We start from the raw sequence: 26,313 nt of genomic DNA on the forward strand, positions 1-26,313 counted from the left end.
ATCAGCCCTGGGCCCCACTGACCGACTGCGCTCTTCCGGCGGGGCTCCTCACGGCGCGTCTCCTCTTCTCAATCGGGGCTCCCTCAGGTCAGAGGAGCCCCGCAACAGGCGCCACACTCCTCCTTCTCCCCGGCCCCCTCCTGGGGACCCGGGCTACCCAGGACCGGCAGGGCGCTCCATGCGCCGGCAGGCCGCCTCACGGACATCAGGAGGCGGGACTTCCGGTCGGCCGCGAGCGGATTGGCCGGCCGGCCAAGAGCTTCCAAGAGCTTCCGGGTCGCCGCGGGCAGCGTGGCGGCACTCTCCCGATCACTACAACAACAGGAGATGTGCACGCGACTGGCCGCTGGCGTCTCGCGTCTCTTCCGCCTTGTTCTTTCCATGTCCGTCACTTGTTCTGTACTTGAAACATACTTGCACATATGCCAAAATCTGTATTACTCTATCACAAAAAATAAGAATTTATTTTCCTGTCACTGCTCTCTTTATGTTACATATAGTTCATGACTGCATGTTAAAAATTGCCTTTGCCGAATGCAATATAATAATGTATTAGGACCATAATAATGTTTTCTTGCAGACTGTACTGTTTTGTTTGCAATGCTGCTCTCTAAAAAAACTATTTAAATAAATAGAAATAATTTAGCTTGTTGCATACACACACACCTTTCTCAACCCAACCCCCCCCCCTCCAACGTGGAATTACTACACGTACTCTTGCTGTCCAAAATATTCTCATAAGTTCCCGGTGCTTACTAGCGTCGTTCCATTTGCATGGCTATAAAATGTTTTTAGACCCTAGTGACAACTGTATTGAACACAGGGTTGCCACCTAACCACTGTTTTACCTGCATGGCAAGAATTGTTATGGCAAGGCCAGTAAATAAATAAGAAAATTAGTCCAAGGGGGATTTTTTCACTTTTTTGGTGTAGACTTTAAAAAGCAAATAAAAGAGGAAATGACTTAAAGAAGTATTTTAGAGCTGTTTAACTGATTCCTGGCTGATAATTAAAGTAAACATATACAGAATTGCCACATAATTTTTTTTTGCAGTGGATTTTAGATAAATTCTTATTTTAGTCATAGACCCTGGTTCTTCGAAAATCTAAATACACTAACAAGGGGGCCATATTTTTCTCTGTGAAAGGTGCCAAAACTATCTGAACACCTCTTTCTAGTAAATTGGAAGTATACTGCCAACTCAGATTCTTAAAACCTTTCTCTGAATGTATTGCCAGAGTAGCCAGGGTTAGCTGAAAGATAGGGCTGCTTCTACAGTTATAACCAAGGACTTTGTTAGTTCGGGCTTCCCGTTGTAGAAACCTTCTGATCCTACTAGATTAATTTAGAGATACCAACTGCTTACAAATTGCTTCCATTAATATATTAGTGTTAAATTCTGGAATAAAATAAAAATGGATACACTCCTGCACAAACGACATTTAGAAACAGCTTATCAGAAGGCCAATAGATTCAGAGAGCGTATTTTCCTGTTAAATAATGATTTGCTAGGTGCATAATTATTACCGTGAGTAGGAAGCCCCCAAGGATGTGGTGCCTTTACATATTTTGTGATTTTTTTTGTATGTATTTTTAATTTCTACCACAGTAATGTTTTGGGGAATTTGAGGATTTGCACCGATGGCCTTTATAGCCTTTGTCCGAATGTAGTATCTCTTCCTTTCATACATCATTGTGAAATTTATACAAGTTGTCTACAGTTGCAAAGTATAGTGTGGTATCTTCCACACAATAACCCCCCGGCGCCTCGCATGTAATGGAGCTGCCCTCGCGGTGACATCATTTAGAATGTCACCGCGACCGGCGTTCCAAGGCGAGCGCCGGGGACTTCGTGAGAGATGAGGCTGTGGCTGAGGTCGCAGGAGATGTAACGTGGTGAATAAAGACTCTCACTTCTAATTCCTTTTGAGTCTTTCATTATTCGTAAGCGGATTTTACACTGGCGACGAGGGTAAACCTGCCTGCGACCTCAACACGCCTAGACTGCGAGGAGAAGCCCAGCTGACTGCGTCACACGGAAGCGAGTGTGACGGCAGACCTGACTGGAGGAGAAGCCCAGCTGACCGCGACACACGGAAGCGAGTGTGTCAGTAAGCGTCCGATCATCAGTGGAAGGCAGTGGGGACTGCTCTGCGGGACATCGGGTGACTGACAGCAGAGAGCAGGCACAGCGTAGTGAAGACGCGGACTGCCCGGGTCATCGTTGGAAGTAAGGTGATTCCACACATACGGCGCGCACCCCAGCAGCACCCTTGCGGGTCGTATCCAGCGGGCGCTGGCATCTATAGCACATTTAAAGGAATGTGACTTTTCGACCTGGCATGCGGGGAGAGACGTACACCCGAAGTTAAGGTACGAGGGCGAGCTCCTTTCAGGAGCGCACAGAAGGTAGCGTGCATGATCGGCGGTCGCGTGTGAATCCCGCCGCATCGGTTACTGACTGACACATAGCGCTGCGGAGAGGCGGGGAACATTCTCGGCGGTGTGAATATAGAGAGCAGGACGTCGGAGGGCACCCAGGAGGAGCACGGGAGCGCAGCTAGCCAGACAGCATTGGTGCGCAGCCTGTCAGCAATACTGTATAACACTGTGATCGAGCGGCAGCGTGGCTGGGAGAGGAGACAGGAACATGAGGGGGATTAGCCGCGTTCATTGCAGCAGGAGTTGTGTGCTGTATAAAAGGGTGAAGGCATTGACTGGAAGGTGATTCACACTGGAAGCGTACAGCCGGATGCGCTTAGAGACTCGAGACTCTCCTGTCTCACGCGACTGGGTTAAGCTAGACTTCATTGAGTACAAGTACAGCGTTTCAGGGTGCAGCAGGTGCAGTCAGCATCACAGCCACCACAGTCACACACCCTGGCGTACTTGCACCTCACCCCCATACGTAGAAAACCGTGCAAGGATTTCTTTTTGTCTGCCTGTGGTAGTGTCTCTGAGGGGATTTCAGGATAAAGAATGTGTACTCTTTAAGGCGCATGCTAACCCACCTTTTTTTTTCTCCTCAGTGAAATTGTGCCTAGCGGGTGGGTGTTTTCTCAGGGCGTTAGCAGGCGATAGTTTGCACCCAGCATGCAGAGTGTGACCCCCTCCACCCTTTTTCTTGACCACCCCAGGGGATCCCAATATCCAGTGGAAGAAATGGAAAAAGGTGTTTGTTAATTATGCCACTGTATGTGGGCCGAACCTGGGTTTGGAGAGAAAGGTTGCGTTATTAGCCTATTATCTTGGTGCGGAGGGTGAGGAAGTCCTAGATCATCTCCCGGAATTAGGGGCACAGGAGTCTAGAGGTCTCAATGAGTTTGAGGTGAGCCTTAAGAAGTTAGACTTGCACTACCTTCCCAAGACTAGCACGATTATGGAGAGGTACCACTTTGGGAAGAGAACACAAAGAGAGGGAGAATCGATAGAGGACTTTGTATCTGAGTTAAGGACGTTAGCCGCCACTTGCAAATTTGGTGGAGCAAGCGAAGAAAGAATCAGGGACCAATTCGTTTTGGCATGTAGAGTGGAACGAGTGCGTGAAGAGCTATGGCTCAAGGATGACCCGCCACTCCGGGAGGTGCTCATTGTAGCTAAGCAAGTAGAGCATATGCTTCAGTGCGTCAAAGAAATAAAGCAAGATGCAGGGGAGAAGAAAAATGAGGAAAAGGCCAGTGTCAGTGAGGTAGTGACTGAATGTGAAACTATGTCAGTAGTCAAGGGCCAGAAGGTAGTGAGTAAAGAATACAAAGAAGGCAGGCTGGGGGGGAGCGTTTAGAGGCACATGCTATAGATGTGGCAAGCAGGGGCACCTAGCTAACGACAAGGAATGCCCTGCTCTCAGGTTCACGTGCAACAAGTGTGGGAAGAAAGGGCATTTCAAGCAGTACTGCAAGAGTGGGCAGGGAGTCGGCAGACAAGGTAGGGACAGGACGAATGTAGAGTGTGACGAGATCGTTGTACAAGTACAGGATGTACTAGCCCCCAGTCCCAGCAACCCTGTGTGTGCGGAAATTGTGGTGCAGGTTGAGGGAGGACAGGTCACCAGTCCTAAAGACACCATAAAGGTTGGGGAGGTTGAGATGGAAGCATTGTTTGACTCCTGTTCCAGAATAACTATTATTAATGCCAAAGAGTTCTCACGTGTGTCTAAGGGAAGGATCACCTTGAGAAGGATGGATCTTAGGCCAGGGGGGTGCGCTGGTCGCCCCATCTCCATGAAGGGCTATTTCCTGGGGAAAGAAGAATACAGCAACAGAACAACGGTCTCCAAGGTGTATGTGTCCACGGTAGGAGATAACATTTTGGGGTGGCAGGCACAGAAAGAGCTAGAGGTCTATCTGAATCCTAACTGTGATCCTCAGATTCTTATACAAGAGATCACTGAACGCAAAGCAGAGGTGGTGACAGAATTCCAAGAGGTGTTCAGGGAAGAACTAGGGTGCCTAAAGAACTACTGCCACAAAATAAGACTGAAGGAGAACGCCAGGCCCGTCGTGGCCAAAGTCAGGAAACTCCCCATTGCCATCCAGGAGGAGGTCAAGTCTGAACTGGAGAAACTGTGCAAGGCCGGAGTCATCGAACCAGTGGAAGCAACTGAGTGGTTGGCCCCCATTGTCGCGGCCAAAAAGAAGGATGGGTCGGTCCGGCTCTGCATAGACTTAAGGGCGTTGAACAAGGAGGTCGTGGTTGACCGCTATCCCTTATCCAACATCACCCAGATGATGAGCATGCTTGAAGGTGCCAAGGTATTCTCTACCCTCGACCTCACCTCGGCATATTTCCAAATAAGACTACACGAGGAGTCCCAAGAACTCACAGCATTCGTGACACCCATGGGCGCATACAAATTCAAAAGAATGCCATTCGGGCTAGTCTCAGCGGCCGCCGTGTTTCAGAGGATCATGGGCAACATGTTGAAGGGCATCCCAGGCGTCATGTGCTACCAGGACGACGTACTCGTATTTGCCAAAAACCACGAGGAGCACGATGGCAGACTGAGATGTGTGCTAGAGAGGTTTCAGTCTCATGGCCTCACAGTGAAAAGAGACAAGTGTGTGTTTGGCTGTGCTGAACTAGACTTCCTGGGACACAAGGTGACGACAGAGGGTATCTGTCCGAAAACTGAATTGCAAAACACCATCGTGAACCTGACACCCCCCAAGGGCAAGGACGAGATTAAGTCATTCATGGGGATGTTGGAGTTTTACGGGAAGTTCATAAGGAACCTGGCGGGGAGAACATATGCCATCAGGTTACTGCTGAAGAAGGAGAATGAATTCCAGTGGAGTCAAGAGTGCCAGAGGGAATTTGAGGACGTAAAGAAGGCACTCGCAGAGGCCCCCAGCTTGAAGTCGTACATACCCAACCGGGCAACCATAGTCACCACCGACGCAAGTGCGAAAGGTTTGGGGGCTGTCCTCACCCAAGTTGGAGATGAAGGAGAAGAAACCATAGCCTTTGCATCGAGGTCACTCCAGAAGTCCGAGAACAACTACTCGGTTATCGAGAAAGAGGCCTTGGCGGTATCCTGGGCGTTGGGAAAATTCAGAGACTTCCTTTGGGGAACTCAGTTCACCCTCCGAACTGACCACAAGCCGTTGGTGGAGGTATTCAGTAGGAAGGGCTTGGATGCCATCTCCAGCAGGATAAGGCGGTGGGTAGTCGGCCTTCAAGAATACACCTTTGATGTTGAGTACGTCCCTGGAACACAAAACCTGGCAGCTGATTGCCTATCCAGGCTCGTTGGTGATGAAGAAACGAGGGAGAAGCAGGAAAAGGCGGATGGGGATGAAGAGGACCTTCAAGTAGAGGATGTCTGCACCATCCAGAAGGCATTGGGAGAAGAAACATGGAGAAAGGCGATAGAAGAAGACAAAATTTTGGAGGAAATTTACGAAAGAGTAAGAGGCGGTTGGAAGCACGGTGACAAACAGGATGAAAACTTGCGGCCATACTTGGCCATTAAAGACGAGTTGTCCATAATAGACGGATGTCTATTCAGGGGTACTAGACTGGTACCTCCTGCAGCCGTGAGGAATAATATGGTCGAATTAGCCCACGAGGGACATTTGGGCATCACCAAAACCAAACAGAGACTCAGGGAAAGCTACTGGTGGCCGAGCATGGATCTGATCACTGAAAGGAGAATCAGAGAGTGCATTCCGTGCAGCAGCAGCGACAAGGTCCTAAGGCAACAGACGCCACCCATGGTGTGCAGGCCGCCCCCTTCAGGACCGTGGGTCGAGTTGGCACTGGACATCGTGGGCCCCATGTCGGGAGAACAGCGGACACCCTACATTTTGGTGCTAGTAGATTTGTATTCCAGGTGGCCAGAGATAAAGTTTGTCAGCGAAGTCACGACCAAGACGGTCATCAACTTTCTGGAGGAGGTGTTCATCCGGGAAGGCCTACCCAACAACATTTTGACGGATAACGGTGTACAGCTGTGTTCCAAAGAGATGGAGGACTTCTTGGAGGGAAGAGGCATCAGACACAAGCGTTGCTCTCTGTACCACCCCGAAACGAATGGCATGGTCGAACGCTTTAACAAAACCCTCAAAGAAAGCATCCAATTGGCCAGGGCCAGTGGCATAAGTTGGAAGGAGGAGGCGTGGAGGCGGCTAGAGGCATACAGGTTCACGCCACATCAGACAACAGGGGTCACCCCGTTTGAATTGCTCCGCGCCAGGATACCCAACACTAAGCTGACCCCAGGATGGATGGAGTGGCACAAGGGGTGGTCGGACCGATCTAAAGAAGCTGGGAGTTTGGAGAAGCAGAAGGAGGCCATGGAAAAGAGAAAAGAAGGATATGACCGACACAAAGCCGTGCAGGATGTTGGATTCAAGGTGGCAGACAGCATCAAAATCAGGGCTCCAACAGGGAAGGCAAGTTGTTCAGAGTACACCAGCCCAACCAAGATCACCAAACTATTCAAAAATGCGGTCAAGACTCAAGAAGGGAAAATATGGAACCTGGGGAGGGTTGTAAGGTACCATCCACCTGAGAATCCAAGGGGAAGGGAGGGGGACCCTAGGCAGGACCCCAGTCCCACCACTAAGAGGCAAACCATGGTTCCCCCCACAACCGGCAGACCTGTCAAGAGGGTGACCAGACCCCCTAGACATTTTGATCAATATGTAATGATGTAACCTTTGGCATATTGTCAGTGTTGTTAAGCCTCTCATCAGACGTAGGAAAATGTTGACAGTCACGCACCCTGTTGGGCGTCACTGTACCACCAGGCACGTTCTACTGTTTGTATTACACTTGTGTTTTCCTTTCCGCAGGGAAGGGGGATGTGTGGTATCTTCCACACAATAACCCCCCGGCGCCTCGCATGTAATGGAGCTGCCCTCGCGGTGACATCACTTAGAATGTCACCGCGACCGGCGTTCCAAGGCGAGCGCCGGGGACTTCGTGAGAGATGAGGCTGTGGCTGAGGTCGCAGGAGATGTAACGTGGTGAATAAAGACTCTCACTTCTAATTCCTTTTGAGTCTTTCATTATTCGTAAGCGGATTTTACATATAGCTTCAGATTTTTCCTATTTTTTACGTAATCGATATGATACCTCGAAGATTTGTGCCTGTGCCACGAATCCAAATCAGACGAATAGGCTAATGCTTTGTTTATTTACCTTATTCAATGACAGTTTAACAAAAGGTACTCAAAGGCTGAGTCTCACTGAATTCACAGCTAACAGATTTTCATGGAATGTATCATGTTGAAAATCCATTTTGTTAGTTCATTCACAGTTTTGCCTAATCTGGACCAACCCAAATGAAAGTAGATGCTAACCAGAAGGCATATGATGTGCAGCATGGCGAATTGATTCCTCTGAAATAAAGCAATAGCATTAACTAATGGGCGATCAGTTAATTGCTGAGGGATTCTTCTCATGAGAAGGTAAGCACTGAACAGTCTCCACAGATGGCTAGTTAGAAAACCAAAGTAACTTCATGTTCTCTTTATAAATGATACCTCCTAATCTTACCTCTTAGATCAACCTTATGTTGTGTGTTCATTTTATAGACTTGTGATCCTAAAACATATGAAGCAGGTTCCCTGCTCAGGAATAGTCTATTAACCTGAAATTCTTTTAGGCTGCCACGTAGGTCGGTTCCTTGGCAAATGTCTAACTGACAGTCACACTACAAAGTGAAGCTGTCTCTTTCTTAGTTCCATAGAGGGCCCAAGATCCCTGTCTGCAGTTCATGGATAAGGCCCGGGCCGGAACATTTCTGGTTCCAAAGATTCTAGGCCGAACAGCCATAGTGCTCAAAGTCTATTTCTATGTGTTCCTTCTAAAACATAGCGTTCACGCCAGGTAGGATCTTGATGCTATAAATGTCACAGCCGCACCACAGATCACCTGCTGTTATTAGATGCCAAAAGGGTAATTAACTGAAAATCATGGTGCAGTAGCAGTACACCTTTGCTCACAGATTCCAGGTATCTCTTTAGTTGCTTGTTGACTGTATCCTTGCCCTTGGCCCTGCACAGCGCTCCGCCAGGCTACGTTTGCACCCTACAAATACCGCTTACATCCACTCACACATATCTTGTCAACACCACACTGAAACCAACACTGGTCCCTCACAGTGTGACTGTCTCTCTAACAGTGAGTACCGGACTAAACATGAGGTTAGATGAGGAAAGCCACCAACAGCCCTGACACTTGCCCTAATTCATTGTGTGTGCATGTGATGCCTCTGACACACTAACCTTTATATCTGGAGCCTTCCATTCAGTAGTTGAAGGAGCTTCTCTGTGTGGCTTATTGTACAGTAATGCAAATGCTCTTCCGTACTGGAGTGCTTCTTCAGAGTACACTTTTGAAGACTTATGGCACAAGGGGTTATATCGAGTCAGAGGGGTCAACCCTAACAAGCGAGACGCACACAGCGAGGTTTACTGCGGAAAACAGTTCCCTGTGTGCTGAGGTTGCCTCACTGTCCTCTAAGCGTAGATATACATGCTTTGAGGCCTGTATTGGCCACTGCCACCCAGGGATCTCCCACCTACCTTCCTGAATTGCAGATATCTTGCTCACAGTTGGCTTTGTTTACATGCAATGGATCAGGATACTAGCAGGTTCCCAAAACACTAAATGTGAACTTCCCCTTAGACTGTAGCATTTGCCAAGATTAGCATCTTTCTCCAGACTTTTTCACAAGATAAAAAAGCAGTTTTTGAAAGGGTCTCTGCAATCTGACAGGCTAACAAAAATATTTGTATTCTTTAGTGTTTGATGTTAGTTCCCACGGTCTCAGGCAGCTGGTAGGATACCACTTGATTTGCAACAGGCCTCTGGAGGAATAGTGTTTTCTGTACATACTTTCCCATTAACATGAACACCTGGAAAGTGCAGGAAAAGTTTCAGTACAAATGCAGTTCGTTTTTTCATTCGCCTGTTTCCTTTTGCTGATAAGTATTACTAGTTTGGCTTTTATTGTAGCTCTATTAACTTTGTAGAGGTGACAGCATAAACGTGTTTGATGACCATATGTTTTTATATGCCCTATCTCCAAATTCTTATTGACATGTTCCTTAACTTGTTGATCAACGTGACCAAATTTACAAAGCTCCACTGCTTCCCACTGCTCGAGACCGCCCTCTTCTTCCTGATGTCATGGAGCACGTTCCTCCTGGCTGAAGCTTGCGGATTCACAGGTGAGTACATTTGAATTCATGAAAATAGAAGCTTGCGGCAACGTAGCGGCACGCAACGAGCAACTGCATGCCTCCTTCAAATGTGCTCCGCACAGGATGGACTGTACCAAGACTTTTGTTTTCAGGTGTCTACTATTGGTAAACAGGTATTGAAATGTGAGGCCCTCAGATCCGAGCCAATTTGAATCTAGTCAGTGGTGGTGGCTTCAAAGCATTTTCTGAGAACTGCAGTCTCTCTTGGTTGTACATGGCTTTCCTTGAGCCCAGATGCAACATTGCAAGGAACTGCTGCCACACTTCTGAAGTAGTAATACTGATCTCTGACTTAACTTGAATCACCCGATTTCCAAACATTGTAACTCGACCCACCATTAGCATCCACGTACAGTACCACGACCAAAAGTCAGGGAGGCGCCCTCGATTCCTAGATGGGTCTTTATGGTTGGACTAGTGTTATTTTAACACGTCGATGAAAAAATGTTTTTTTTAAATTTGATTTCTTATATTTATTTATTTATTTTATTTATTAAAAGTTTTATATAGCGCGAACAAGATCCTTACAGATATCAGAGCGCTTCACAATGACAGGGTAGGGGCAGTAGGAATGAACAGAGGTAATGGGAGCAATGTAGTAGTCACTAACATGAAAGGAAAATAATAACATACATAAAACATATCAATATACAGTACGGTAAACAAATAATATAAGACGGCACAAGTCATTGGTCCCACTACAGAGGTGTTCAGGTACACCTTGGGTGTGTGGAAGGCTTATACCAGTGTTTTAGTATAGAGAGAGCACTGAGTGGGGGCATCGGGAGGGTGAATCAGTGACCCAGCGTGTATCATATATTGGTCGGTAGTAAGAAAGTCGCGTAGTAGTGTCTCCATCAAGTAGAGGTATAGTGCCAAAGGACAAGGTGAGCATTGACACAAGGCAATGCAGAGTCTCTGATCCAGCACCTATAAAGTTCAGGAGATCTTGGCCAGAAGGATGGTTTTCACCTCTTTCTTGAAGAGTGCAGTGGAGGAGATACGCCTGGTTTCAGGAGGGAGCGCATTCCAGATCCTGGGTGCCATTCCTGAGAAGGAGCGCTTGTAAGTTTTCTCTTTCCGGAATCTACGGGGTTTCAGGAGTAGATTCTTTGAGCTTCTATTGGATCTCGAACCTCCTGATATAGACAACTTTTGAGCGAGGTAGTTGGGTGCATTGTGGTGCACGGCCGCGTGTGTCATAACTGCAATTTTTAGTTGTATTCTGGCTTCAAAAGGCAGCCATTTTAGGGACTTTAAGTCTGGGGAAATATGCGAATGTTTTCTTGAGCCAGTAATGAGTCTTGCGGCAGCGTTCAGGGAGGCTCTTAAGGGTGCTGTTGTGGATAGCGGGAGTCCGCTGAGGGCCACAATTCCGTAGTCTATTCGAGGGATGACTAACGCTTGTACAGCAGTTTGGAAGTCTTCAGCAGGGAGGAAGGGTTTAATTTTCCTCAGTGTGTTGATTTGGAAATTAGCTGCTTTTGTGGCTTTGCTGACGTGCTGCTGCATGTTGAGCTTGGCGTCTAGTGTGATGCCTAGGGATTTCGCTGAGTCCACGATGGTGGGTTGGACATTGAATGCTGTTAGGTTGTTGAGCCATGTTTCGGTGGTGGAAATTTTCGCCGGGGGTGAGATGAGAAGGAACTCAGTTTTCAGAGCATTTAGTTTGAGGTGATTATCGGCTACTCGACAACAATGGGAGAGGTAGGGAAAGTCAGAGACACTCTCTCAATCCCCAGTTCAATACAAATAAACAAGAAAAGAGAGGTCAGAACAATCTCTCAAAACCACAAGAGATGGAGTCACTTCAAGGTTCACACACCCACTTTGGGTGGTAAAGAAAGCCCTCACACACCGACCTAGTCAGTGTCATGCTTCATCATCGGGCCCCACCAAAAAGGCCGAGTGCCTCTTTGGTGTGCTGCGACGCCAGAAAGACTGCGGAGCTGGTTTGTGTGAGGAGGGCGTGTTATCAAATAAGGTGAAAATTTAATAGTGCCTAGAAAGGGTATCAAAAGTACATTTTAATAAGTGATCCCTAAGGCACAGAACAAAAAGTATTTATGTGTCTGAATTTAGCTGCCAAGGTATAAGGATTGGTTAAATTCAGAAAATACTAATATTAATCTCAGTCAACATGTTTCTGCCATATGGGTGGTTTTATTTACCAAGGCATTCGTCAGGACTAAACCCCGGCGGTATGGGCTCTCTAATCACCCACCCTAACCTGGGGACGTGAAAGTGAAAATTAAAAAAGGTGAAAAAGTGCTTAAAAAGGGAAGAGCGTGATGCTCATTCCGAAAAATACTCCAAAATTTTTGGAGTGTTACAGCACCTGTAATGTAAAAAACATAGACAAACAGAAGACAAACATACATATTATTAATATAAGCCTTACTGTATCATCATAGTGCTCCATAATATGTGGCATATATGGTGTTCCCAAAGTAACACTGATTTTAAACACCATCCGAATAGCCCCTAGAGGATAGTAGCGGATAACTCTGGGAAGTGAAGTGCTAGAGGTGTCTATTTACAAGGAATATAAAAAGGGGGTTAAAAACACAATATGTGTACTCCTTATGAAGGGATCAATGGACCTAAAAGGTCAGTGCCCCTCAAGATGGTATCTCATGTTGATATCTCACTTTAAAATAGGGCGCTACTCGCACCATGGGTCTCGGGAGGGGGGGTGGAGCGACCTGGCACATCCTAGAAGGAAGAAGAGGTATTGTTGAAAAAGATGAGTGCACGATTGAACACTTAGCTAATTAGGCGAAATTTCGGCGATCTCGCAGGAGTCTCAACTCACGCCCTCAGCGCTCACAACCCGCCGTCAACCTAGCTGTGGCCTCAATACCGGACCCCGAAGATGGTGAGACGGGGCCGGTAGCGCTGTGTTTAAAGGTTTCGCTTGCCATGTGAACCGCTCTTCCGGGTGGGCGTGTCCCGCCACATCGAGGCTTGGAACACGCCCGCCTACCCCGGGAGGCGTGGTCGAGAATCAAAGAGAGGCTTGGCTGCTGTCTCCCCGTCTAGGCAAAACGAGCAAAGTTATCAAAAGTGTGCCACTCGTAATATAAGTTAAGAATGTACAATGAGAGTGCCTAGATCCACTGGAGGTATTAAGTGTAAGAATACATATTATGTATATGTCAGATTGTGCATTGGGAAAAAAACGTGTATGAATTAAACTCAATGGCTAATGCAAACATATTATTAGGGATATTTGCAATATTAGCGGACATTGTAGTTACAAAGCGAACAGAGATCAGAGAAAGCAATATTTCTGTAGCAAAAGGAACAACGCTGGGTGTATCGCTTGGGCACAAATGTAAATGGGCCGAACGATGACATCCCATGGAATACAGTACTACCTTGAGACCAATCCCTTGTGGCTCATACGGTTATTATAACCATCTAAGAAACTCTCTAATGATTCTATTGGCATTTACCCTGTGATTAGCCCATTACTCAATTTGACTCTGCATATTCCCAACAGTGGCAAACTCTACAGAAATATTGCTTTCTCTGATCTCTGTTCGCTTTGTAACTACAATGTCCGCTAATATTGCAAATATCCCTAATAATATGTTTGCATTAGCCATTGAGTTTAATTCATACACGTTTTTTTCCCAATGCACAATCTGACATATACATAATATGTATTCTTACACTTAATACCTCCAGTGGATCTAGGCACTCTCATTGTACATTCTTAACTTATATAACGAGTGGCACACTTTTGATAACTTCGCTCGTTTTGCCTAGACGGGGAGACAGCAGCCAAGCCTCTCTTTGATTCTCGACCACGCCTCCCGGGGTAGGCGGGCGTGTTCCAAGCCTCGATGTGGCGGGACACGCCCACCCGGAAGAGCGGTTCACACGGCAAGCGAAACCTTTAAACACAGCGCTACCGGCCCCGTCTCACCATCTTCGGGGTCCGGTATTGAGGCCACAGCTAGGTTGACGGCGGGTTGTGAGCGCTGAGGGCGTGAGTTGAGACTCCTGCGAGATCGCCGAAATTTCGACTAATTAGCTAAGTGTTCAATCGTGCACTCATCTTTTTCAACAATACCTCTTCTTCCTTCTAGGATGTGCCAGGTCGCTCCACCCCCCCTCCCGAGACCCATGGTGCGAGTAGCGCCCTATTTTAAAGTGAGATATCAACATGAGATACCATCTTGAGGGGCACTGACCTTTTAGGTCCATTGATCCCTTCATAAGGAGTACACATATTGTGTTTTTAACCCCCTTTTTATATTCCTTGTAAATAGACACCTCTAGCACTTCACTTCCCAGAGTTATCCGCTACTATCCTCTAGGGGCTATTCGGATGGTGTTTAAAATCAGTGTTACTTTGGGAACACCATATATGCCACATATTATGGAGCACTATGATGATACAGTAAGGCTTATATTAATAATTTGTATGTTTGTCTTCTGTTTGTCTATGTTTTTTACATTACAGGTGCTGTAACACTCCAAACATTTTGGAGTATTTTTTGGAATGAGCATCACGCTCTTCCCTTTTTAAGCACTTTTTCACCTTTTTTAATTTTCACTTTCACGTCCCCAGGTTAGGGTGGGTGATTAGAGAGCCCATACCGCCGGGGTTTAGTCCTGACGAATGCCTTGGTAAATAAAACCACCCATATGGCAGAAACATGTTGACTGAGATTAATATTAGTATTTTCTGAATTTAACCAATCCTTATACCTTGGCAGCTAAATTCAGACACATAAATACTTTTTGTTCTGTGCCTTAGGGATCACTTATTAAAATTTACTTTTGATACCCTTTCTAGGCACTATTAAATTTTCACCTTATTTGATAACACACCCTCCTCACACAAACCAGCTCCGCAGTCTTTCTGGCGTCGCAGCACACCAAAGAGGCACTCGGCCTTTTTGGTGGGGCCCGATGATGAAGCATGACACTGACTAGGTCGGTGTGTGAGGGCTTTCTTTACCACCCAAAGTGGGTGTGTGAACCTTGAAGTGACTCCATCTCTTGTGGTTTTGAGAGATTGTTCTGACCTCTCTTTTCTTGTTTATTTGTGATTATCGGCTAGCCAAGATTGAGTGTTGATAAGCGTGGAATTCAGATGTTTGATATCTTCCGGAGATTGAAGCTTTAGGTACAGTTGTGTGTCGTCGGCGTACATATGGAATTGGACATTGGAAGCTTGGAGCAAGGTGGCGAGCGGTTCCATGACGAGGTTGAACAATGTGGGGGAGAGGGAGGATCCTTGTGGAACACCTAGATCTGCAGGCACAGGTGAAGATAACACATTGTCGATCTTGAACTTCTGAGACCGGTTGTGAAGGAAGGACGAAAACCATTTGAGAACAGTTCCCGATAGACCCATTCTAGCGCTTAGCAGCTCCAGCAAGTTCTCATGTTTGACCGTGTCAAATGCTGACGAGAGGTCAAGAAGGATGAGGAGGCAGGACTCATTGCGATCAAGAATTTGGAGGGCGTCATCAATTATGTGTGTCATAGCTGTTTCCGTGCTATGTTTCGCTCGGAAGCCTGATTGATGAGAGTTGAGGAGGTCAAATTGGTCAATGTGTCTTGTTAGTTGGAGTTGGACACATTTCTCCAGCAGTTTGGCCAGGGTGGGGATATTGGTGATGGGCCGGTAATTGTTTAGGTCAGACGGATCAGCTGTAGGTTTCTTGAGTATAGGCGTGACTTGCCCCACCTTGAGGGAGTCTGGAATGAGGCCTTGTTGCAGGGAGCAGTTGATGATTTTGGTCCAGAGAGGGAGGAGCAAGGGGATGAAGTCTTTTACAGCATTTGCAGGTAGAGGGTCTGTGAGGTGATTAGAGGGCTTCAAGGTGCAGAGCAGTTTGTGTATTGTTTCTTCCGAGTAGGTATCGAAGTACAGCCAAGATGCCATGTTTTTAGGTTGAGTGTTAGCCATTCTGGTGTGGTTGGGGAATCGGCTTACATCCATGATGAGGTCATTTCTTATGTTGTCAGTCTTTAGCTTAAAGTAAGCAGAGAAGTCTTCACAGTGTGGGGTGTCGCTTGTTGTGCTATTTGATTGTAAGGGTTGTGTCTTTGTTTGGGTCTTGATTAGTTCGAACAGTTTTCTTGGCCTGTTTTTTGCTTGGTCCAACTGGCGGCTGAAGAAGTCCAACTTTGTGCGCTTTATTTTCCTGAAGTAGGCATTTCTCTTGTTTTTAAGCCTTTTGAGGTGCAGTGCTGAAGGGTCCGATCTCCAGGTGCGCTCTGCCATTCGCATCGAACGCCTGTCGTCATTGAGTCTGTCGTCATACCAGGGGTTAGAAGTTTTGGTGGAGACTCTCTTCCGTTGCAGTGGGGCGACTTCATTGACTAATGTATTCATAGATTCAAGGTAGTGGTCGGTCAGTGATTGGACATCCGAGGCACCTGAAGGGGGAAGGAGGAGATTGCCGATGTGGGGAGGCAGAGTGGAGGGGTTGAGATTCTTCATGTCCCTTTTCCATATTTTGGATTTGATTGGTTGAGCCGGGTTAGGTTTAACTTTTTCATTGATAAAGAAGGTGATAATGTGGTGATCTGACCAGTCGCAGGGTAGGATCGTCTCCAGTTGTGTAGCGTTCTCTTTGGCAATGATGAGATCAAGTATCGAGCCTTTGTCGTGTGTTGGTCTATCGCATATTTGGGTAAGGTCAAGCGCATTAAGGAAAGTTTTGAGACTATTCACCACTGTGTCTTTCTGATCGTTCCAGTGGAGATTGAAGTCACCCAGGTAGACTTGGGTGGTCTGCCGACCGGCATTGGAAGTGATCATGTCCATGAGTTGTTGGGTGAATATGAGATTGTCACCAGGCGGGTGATAGATGAGGTGTAGAGCACAAACTTGTTTGCCTTCGCTGGTGATGTCGAGGCAGAGGAGTTCACAGGAGGAAAGGGAGGGGGCGGTGCCTATAGTAACAGAGAGGTTGCTCCTAAAAATGCATGCAATTCCCCCGCCCGTCTTGTCTGAAGACCTGTCTAGCCTAATGATGTGATAGTTGGGGGGACTAGTATGTCCATAATCGGGGTAGAGGCTTCAGTGAGCCAAGTTTCTGTTAGAATGGCTAGGTCCAGATCCCTAGCTGAGACGAGATCAGCGATGTCGGAGGAGTGTCTCTGGGCCGATCTGCAGTTGAGTAGGATGCATTTGAGTTTGGGAGAGAGAAGGGTGGTCGAGCTTTCTAGAGTGAGGGGAACTTTTCTGAGGTTGTTAGGGACGGAACCTCTGTTGTTGAGTGTTGGGAGCCTCAGAGGGTTTGTAAGAATTGTGGGTATGGGGATGTGTGTGCTGGATATGTGTTTTACCGGACCTGTGCCATAAGAGCGTAGGAGAGAGCATAGGTCGCGGTCCGACAATGGGTTGAGGACACGGCGGGGGCGGTGGGAGTTGTTGCGAACGGGGATAGTCGGCCAGCGCGGATGTCGTTTGAGGCGAGGGTATGAAGGGCGGGTGCGTCCTTTGTAGGGTAGAGGGATGATGGGAGGTAGACTGGGCTGTGCTGAGAGAAGGTCTTTGATTGCGTGGACATCTTTTTTGATTTGTAGAATATCCTCTTTGACTTGTTGGAGGGTGGGTAAAGTCATGTCAGGAGGTGCATTGGGGATGGCGTAGGTGGTGAGAGCCATTGGTGAATGGTTGTGTAGTGAGCTGGAAAGCGGGCAGGGTATCGAAGGGGGGGATATACTAGCATTGTTGGAATGTTCTGCGGTGCAAATGGGTGGGATGGCATTCAAAGAGTGGGCGTGTTTGTGGGCGGGGGGTGTGGGTGAAGTAGGCGGTGAAGGCGGTGGGTGGGAGGCATAGGTAGTGCCGTCATTGGGAGACGGTGCCGGTGAGTGGAAGAGTGAGTGAAGGCTGAAGACAGTGGGGGAGACCGGAGGGTAGTGAGGGCTGAGAATAGGGGGTGGGAGAGAGGGGGATGCTAAGGTAGGGGGGGTGGTATGTTTTGTGTGTTTTGTTGGGAGGGTGTGTGTGTCGTGGGAGGGAGTGGGGAGGGAGCTGGGGGGGGAGAGGTGTCCGCCATGGGGGGTATGGGAGGGGGGGTGGATAAACTCCGAATGGTGATGTTATCAGATGGTGGCGTGTTGTGGGTGAGAGTTGTTCTGTCAGGTGTGAGAGTGTCGTGGGTGAGAGTGGGGAGGGAGCTGGGGAGGGAGAGGCGTCTGTCGTGTTATTGCTTTTTAGATGCACTAGTATTTTGGTGCTCTCTCAATTTGTATGTATCATTTTCATTTGTACCCCCCCCTTTTCATTGGAAGTCTTCTTGTCCTATATTGCACTTTTAATAACCTTACCCAGCTTGCTCTCTGTCCTTTGTGTAATTTTGCACATTTCTCCATCACCCAGCCACTTTTGGCATTTCTCGCTGTGCTTTATGAGCAGAAAAGCATTGAGCCCCAGGAGTGAATGTTGATGTTTTGCATCAGTTTTTCAAATAGTTGATGTATGCCGCTCTGTAATTTGCCAATTACCATCCCGACCATGTAGGCCATGTGAATGTGGAGAAGGAAACAATTGGTCATGTTGCATATACTTGTCAGTCTCTACCGGCTGTCAAATTAAATTCTGTTTCTAGATCATGAGTAATGACTAACCAACCACAGTAATGCCTACTGTGTCACATCCCTGCCTTCTTCAGGAGTTGCGGCAGCTACTGACAGTTTGTATGCAGAAACTTTAACTAACCTACTAAAACATAACTCTTCATATTGTTCAAAAGTCGTCAGCCGGTACCTTATCTGGAAACAAAACAAATGAGACTCTGTCTCCACCCTCCTCTGATGAGATCCTCTTGGAAGTCACTCAAAGCTGATTCCTCACTCACAAATGCATCGGTGAAAACAAACAAAGTCATTGGTCAAGAAAACATAGCACTATACACCCGGAACCTCCCTCTGCTCAGTCAATCAAAACCTCTGATAGATCCCAAGAACACAACGCCTTGTTGAAAGAAGCAGATACTCTTAAATGTATGAACCCTAGTTACAGAGCATGCTACATGGGGACAGACGCCTCACTCTCAAACCCGCCTTTTCTGAAAACTCCATACAAACCCTCTTCTTCAGTCTAGAAGCATCTTCAAGTGATTCACAGAGGTGGCTATCCGTGTTTGTTTGTGTGTTTGTTTGCTGGTAGTCACCAGACTACTAAAATAAAATGACAGGATCACTTTCTTTGAAATTGGTCAAGATATGTAGCAGTAATCAGAATGTCATAAGCAGTTTTTGTAAATGTTTATCTCTTGTTCTGTAGAACAGATTTTCTTGTTAAGGTAGTTAAAATAGTTCATGGAATGCTTCTGTCCCGACAATTTTTATGTACGCTGCCAATTTTTCAAAAATGTTTTTTTTCAATCATCCTATCCCCAATAAAAAAAAAATCTGACAATGGTTCCAGAAACAGCGAAGTGAAGAGTTTTCTCCGCAGGCTGATTTCAAAAGCACTTACAATAGTTACAGAAGTAACAAGCATTTGTAATGCAATAGGTCTCGCATTTGCGAGAGTTTAAGCTTTTAGCACTGTAAATGACAATTCCTTTTATTTATCTGTTTTGCTAATTAACACATAAATAAAAGGCTTTGTCATTTACAATGCCAATAGCTCAAACTCTTGTAAATGATAGACCTATTCAAAGAAGCTGCCGCCATTGTCCCAGGCTGCTCGGAAAGTGAAAGTACTCATGGTGCACTGAATGTTTCTGGAAAGCATGTCGAGCCTGCAGTAGGAGAAACTCATTACAGAAAATAGTGCTTACAGACTAAAAAAAGACCTACCATGTAACAACCAAAGTAAAAGGGCCAGTCCTCATGAGAGGTTACAAATGAAGACATGGCGGTACTAAGGAGGGACTAACAAGCATATTAACAAATCAGAAGCCAGCATTTACGAAGGGCATTGACTCAAGCCAATGACCAATATGGGCGGAGAGTGGGCTGTGCTTCTATTGCATACTCCAATACAGCATGCCGCCAAGCGGCGCATTCGTTGCCCAGGCTCGGCCTAAAAATGTGCCTGCAAATGTAGCCATCAAACTTGATATGTGGTAATATCTGTTTAGGGAGCGAAGTTGGTAAGGCTGAGAGAGTTAAAGTTAGCATTTCCTTTCACAGTCGATGAGGTAATTCTCATAAGTTTATATAGTATGAGTGATATGTTGGAGCGTTTGATGCTTTCAAAGGTTCATAATAACTGGAATTGCTTGCAAAAGAATAGAAGTTATATTTTCACTTGTGTACTCCTTGTTTTTCTACAGGTGTCGTTGCCGTTCTTTTCTGTGGAATTACTCAGGCTCATTACACATACAACAATTTGTCAGCTGAGTCAAGGAGTCGCACCAAAGAGGTAGGTTGGCGCCCTTCTACTGCACGCAGCGAAAGAGAGGAAGGACAACATAGCACAATGCTGACAGGCTGTTTTTGGACAGTGACATCTTTAACAAGTCAAATAAATGTCAATTCTTATATTTCTTTCTTTCAGTTGTTTGAAGTCCTGCATTTCCTTGCCGAGAACTTTATATTTTCCTACATGGGATTAGCTCTGTTTACGTTTCAGAAGCACGTCTTCAACCCCATCTTCATCATTGGTGCCTTTGTATCCTTTAATCTGTATACCCGAGTGCTGTTGCTTTAAATATTAGCACACTCACACGAGGGGCACGTGCAGGCAGACAGACTTGTGGGTGGACTGGTATTTGAAAGTCAGGCCGCAGGTGTTGGAGGCTGTGGAAGCACATTGATCTGTTTCTGTGAGGCATACAGGCCTTACAAAGTCGTAGAATTATGCCACAAATAACACGTCAGTCGGAGTTTTGCAGATTTTTGGAAGTTGAAGTGTAAAGGAGGCATGTAAGCATCAAAGAGGTCAGCTATATAGGCAGGTGTGTTCCGGAGTAGCCTGCTACTTGCCAAATAAGCGCTTCAACACCTCTTCAGGGGTAGCAAGCGCAATATAAATACAAACCTTTTCCCTCTCCTATCTCTTCACTATCCTTTTCAATCCATCAGGGGTAGTAACTGCTATATAAATGCAATTACAATACAATTACAATACAATATTAAACATGCATTCTAGTAGCAACAGGAAATGTTAGGTGGTACAGTACTTGGGGCTCTGAGGTGTTTGAGAAAAGTACAAAGGTGATAAGTGGAATGCTTGCAGAAAGGATTACAATCACTTGTGGCTACATTGCAGCCCATCATTATCAGTGTACAACCTGCACAAATATGCAAAATCATGCAAGGTGAAATGTCAAGAAATATTGCAAATTTTGCATAACACCGGCTTAATTTAAAATGTACAAGGGCCTAATTCCCCTTCCACCAACCGTATTTCTCTCCTCCATACTTGCCCCTTCTGTACCCCGTTCTGTAATGTCTGTATGACGCGTGTTATCCTTACCTCGGCTACACTCTCAAGTCATATTCGCACGTCTGTGCACCATGATTCTTTCCTCAGTTCTTCATTTTGGTAGCATACCTAGAACAGCTGGTTTAATGCCACAGCATATCCCACAATGCTGGAATCCCTAATGAAATACATAAACCTATCGCTTGTTGGAGCCCGCACTATTTGCCTATTAAGCATGTTTCTAATGACAGAGTTGAGGTGTAGTGTGTTTAGTGTGGGTGCATGAAAATAGGGACCTTTATTCTGGTGTTTGATGTATGAGAAGTATCCGAATTGTAACTGGAAGGTGGGTATATACTTGTTGATGTAATACTCAATGACCCTTGTGTCCTGAGAAAGACCTTGACTGTCTAATATTCCCAACAGTTGTATTGTATTTTATTGTCATTTATGTAGTGCACTACAACCAGATGAAAGGTGCTAGTGATCGCTTCATTATAACATATTGTTATTTTTTTAGCAAAAGGGTTTACGTGATAAAAAAACATCTAACAATAAAAATTGCAGGATTACATGTCTGGTTTGGGCTGACATAAGAGTGAGAAGCTTGAAGAGGGTGGGGTGAGGGTAAATGGCCTGTGACACATGGCCAGACCTACCAGTAGCGTCCCTCACCCTTACACTGCGCGGGTGCGCGATCATGAGCACAGCGTGCGCTCCTAATCGGCATAAAACCTGTACCAAGTGCTTTCCATATCTATTCTAGGACTTCGGTTAGAATAGTAATATGCCAAGTCCCTCAATATTATGAGGTATGTGCTACGTCCATCAGTGTTTTGGGAATTTTTACTTTTGTCTGACACAATTCTGCTACTTCTCTTGGACCGGAGACAAATGAGGTGGAACACCAGCTGCCCATCTCGGGTACATGATATGAGACAGATGACTTGAATTATATGAACATATTTTCCTTCCAGCTTGACTGAAAAATCCAAATGTTTTTTATTTCTGTGTAAGACTGTAACGGTTTCAACCTTGACACTCCACCAATAAACAGATAGCCATATTTTTGGGTAGAGCGGCCCACATCTACCCGCTATCGTTCTTCTTGAACCTGGGCAGACGGCACAAGATTGGCTGGAACTTTCAGCACATGCTCATGTTTTCAGGTAAGGAAAAAGAAAAAAGCATGCATCTGTAGTTTTAGGGTATCGGGTAGAACTTCTTACAGATGACTTAAGTGAATTACAATTAGCTAATGAGTTCCTCACTGAATGTGTTTTCGGCATTGGCAGCTGAACATTATGCTACCAGTTCTTTATAGCTGTATATCAGAATATCTTTTGTAATATCGCCCTACAAAAATGTTGTCCTAAAAATCTTTTACCAAAATACCGTCGCATTGGGTGTAGATTTTCTACTATTAACTCCAGACGATATTGTGGTTATAGTATACTGGTACCATGCCATCTTTCCCACACAGATAACTTAGTTGTTACTTCTCAAAAAAAATAAGGGAGCTATACAATCTCGATTGGACTTCGAACACCAAGCTTATCAAATGGTTAATATTCTTTAACATATCACATAAAAGTAAAGCTTAGGTTGATACTCCAACCAAGAAGGAGGTGTCCAGAAATTACATTTTGTAAGAACAAATGCATTTGCTTGAACAGTCAGTTGTGGCACCATGCTTGTAGGAGAGTAGGGTCTGCAATCCTATGATCACCCAGATTTTTGCTTTTTGCTTCACTGGTTTACGACTTTCCCTGGCTGTGGGCCTGCTAATCAGACCCACAGCCTAGCTGTTCTCTCTACTCCAAATTGTACCCAGGTACTGAATTGGCACTGGGCCCTCTCAAGTCCCTGTACCCAGGGCTGAGGTGCACCCAGAAGTCTCCCAGGGGCTGCAGCATGTATTATGCCACCCCTGGGCTGACTAACTAAATCAGACACAACTGGCTGCTTGACAGCTGGGGCAGAGTGGTGTACCCACCCTCTGTTGTAGATATAGTATTCCTATATCTAAACCTAAATGGACACACAGATCTCCTATCAGTCACTCCTATGGCAGGCCTTAACAATCCTGAAGGCACAGTGCTTGGAATCGTGTGAGATGGTGCTCTGGCATGAGCTGAGCCTGTCTGCGGCTTTCGGGATCCATCCCTGAGCCGTTTCCATGATATCGCATACCATATACTCTTAAGTGCATTATAATCCTCGCGGTTATATGCCAACTCTGGTATCGCTTTATCAAAACATGTCGAGTAAGGTGTCATACGAATTGGAATACTAACCCCTCGCCAATTCTGGCGACGGGGTTAGCATTCCACCCTTCTAGAGGGACACGACATGTATGTAACCTGTAACCCCGGTTAAAGTCAGACAGAGCCTTAGCTCCACAAAATGGATGCTGCCACCGAGACACAAGTCTGCCCTCCTGCTGTTGGGAGTCCTCCCAGCCCAGGAGGCAAGGACAAAGGGTTTCCTGCCAGGGGCGGTGCCAGCACCGTCCCAGACAGGATTTTGTGTATCCTAGGTAGGCAGGGCTTTAGAGGAAGGTGACTGCAAGTGGCACCCCGGTGCTCACTGTGCATAGGCCGGCTGAAACCAGTTCCAGGGGCACTTCAGCCCCTGGCCTGGGGAAAGCCCGCCAAAGGAGAGGGGTGTAACCACCCCCCTCCTAGTCCCACCCATAGGGCAGGACTTAGTCGCGTGCCAGCCCCTTTTTGCAGGATAAAGGTAGGAACTGGCCCCCTTCCAAATCAGATCATCTTTGAATCCTGAAACTACTTTCCACGAAAGGAACTCAAGACTCTTCCCAAGATTCTCCCTTGTGACTAAGGAGTAGTCACCCTGCAGCAGCAGGCACCAACCAAGCATCGCGGTTTGTTGCCAGTCTCTCCTTCGGATCAAGACTGCTGCAGCACGACGAGAACCGGCTTCCCTGGCACCTCTGACCTCAACCTACATCATCAGCCCAGCTGTGATCCGTGGGTGCGACGAGACCTCGAGGGACAGGCCATCTTCAGAACTGCACGACGCTTGTCCAGCACGACTCCCGAGTGACCCTCGACTAAGTGCTGTGGGGTAAGAGAAGCCCCGACCCTGAGCAGCTCCAGCACCGAAGTTCAGCCCCCTGCATCCACGAGATCTGCGTGGGGCCCTTCTGCTTTTTGCTGCTCACCGCGTTGTCCAGGTCGCTTGCCCGTTGGCTAGTGGCCCCCTCACGACGCTCCACGACGACAACCACTGCTGGTCTGGTTGCTCCAGACTAGCCCTTGCTCCCCTCCAAAAGAGGAGCACCCTGGACCCTCCTGGTCCACTCAAGACGCCATTTTAGGTCCACCGCGTCGGCCTTGCATTTGCCAAGACTTGTTGCCCAATCCTGGGTCCAGCGACGTCGACAGCAAAAACCTTCGTGGGACAGCTCGCACCTCCATCATGGTCGCCGACAACGCCTCCTGGTCCGAGAGACTGCAGAGCCCAGCAGCGCCCACTCACCTGGCTGAGGTGACTTCGTCCGGTGCCATCCTGGTGCCCACTCAAATCACTGGCTAGTGATTCAGAACTTGGTCCCCTCTGCTTACAGGTTTCTTCTTCCCTGATCCAGGCTTGGATCACTCCGAACTTTCTTCACTGGCCGCCTGCCAGCAACTCTTTCTTCAGGCTCCTGGTTCTTCAACGAGGGTTTCCGACGCAACTTCAACCCTATGCAGCCGCAGCCCCTGGGCTAGGTAACCTGAGTACTCCGGTGCTCCAGCATAGTCCAACACCCTAAGTGTTCGGATCCACTCTTGTTTTCGACCCACCTAGTCGGGTTCGCCCGAGAACAGTAACTTTGCAACTGCTAGCCTCCATAGACTTTTTCCCGCCTTACGCGTGAGAGTTCCCACTCTGCACACGACGTCCACAGGCCTCCTGCATCTAATCCCAGTGTTTAGAATTGTAGGCCTAGCGATTCCTAAGTCTAGAAAAGTATTACTTACCTGCTAGCAAGTTCGCATTCCACTTACTGAGTATATGGTTTTTCGTGCCCCTAGGGCATTTGTGTAAATTGTGCGACTTAAAGTATTTTCGTAAGAGTTTTGTTGTGTGCTTAGCTCCCTGACTCATAAAGAGTTCAGGGTAGTCTTGTTATAAATAAATATCTGTTTATTTTCATAACAACTTGTGTGGTGTCCTTTCACTTGGTGTTCAAGGGGTAATGTGATGGTAAAACAGCTGGCTTAACACGCCCTCTAGAGTCTTAGCCTTAGACTGCTCGTATCCATGCTACTAGGATAGCTGGTCTATAAGGTTGACTTACAACCAATCATCAATAAGGGTTGTTTGGACTGATACATAGTGATCACTAGAATAGTGAGCACTGCATATCAGGCCAACTTCTCACAATGCTCCAATGACGCATTTCTGATTTTCCCTGTCTCTGTCCTCCAGTGGTTTAAAACCTGGAGACCAGTGGAGGACCAGCTTCACTTTTCATTTTTTTTTAACTCTTTTTTATTATAAAACGTGAGGATTATGCATACAGTACAATTTGCATTACTGCCGATCAAATAATGAAAACTCCACCACTGTCCCAACCCCACCATCCCAATGCGTTTCACATGTCTGTGATATCTGACCCATGTCCTAGTGTTGATGGGGAGGAGCAGATATTGCCTCGATATTTCCCCCACACTTTATCCCATTTCTTGGTGCAACCTCTGTTCGTATAAACTGTTCGCTCTGCCAACATACACCAATCAATATCTTGTTTCCACTCTACAACCGTAGGTGGGTCTGAAACTCCCCATTTGCGGGCAATATTACATTTGGCGATCATAAACCCATTGGCCGTCCACAATTGGTTCATACGATCAAAATCCGTGGCTCCCCAAACATTGAGGATACATGTCCTAGGGGATAGTGCTAGGGCAATTCCACTGACCTCATTTACAATTTGATTAACCGCCTCCCAGTACCTCTGTATCAAGAGGCATTCCCAGAATATGTGATAAAACGTGCCCGCCTCCTCACTTCTCCTTCTACAGTCTGCTGAGCTACTGCGGCCCATTTTAAATAGTGTCGTACATGGAATATATATGCGGTGTACATTTTTTCACTGGACCAGTCGCAACCTTGATGGTATAGCCACCTCCTGTGGGGAGGACGGTGCATCACGCCAGTCTTCATCCTCCAATTCTCCAACGTCCATCTGCCAGCATGTATAAAGGTTAGTCATCGGGTCAGGT

General features: G+C 46.6%; 1 protein-coding gene across 2 annotated transcripts in view; it reads left to right on the top strand.

Annotated features, from left to right (window-relative positions):
• The window catches only part of SLC9A7 (solute carrier family 9 member A7), a 522,426-nt gene that overhangs the window by 292,592 nt on the left and 203,521 nt on the right, over positions 1-26,313 (top strand). For both annotated transcript variants that reach the window (XM_078658221.1, XM_078658222.1), the window contains exons 8-11: positions 9,576-9,681; positions 19,983-20,071; positions 20,207-20,320; positions 22,134-22,245. In XM_078658221.1, the coding sequence (XP_078514347.1) occupies positions 9,576-9,681; positions 19,983-20,071; positions 20,207-20,320; positions 22,134-22,245 (421 nt within the window). The remainder of the gene's footprint in view (positions 1-9,575; positions 9,682-19,982; positions 20,072-20,206; positions 20,321-22,133; positions 22,246-26,313) is intronic.

This window comes from Lissotriton helveticus, chromosome 8, assembly GCF_964261635.1.
Source record: "Lissotriton helveticus chromosome 8, aLisHel1.1, whole genome shotgun sequence".
Lineage (NCBI taxonomy): Eukaryota > Metazoa > Chordata > Amphibia > Caudata > Salamandridae > Lissotriton > Lissotriton helveticus.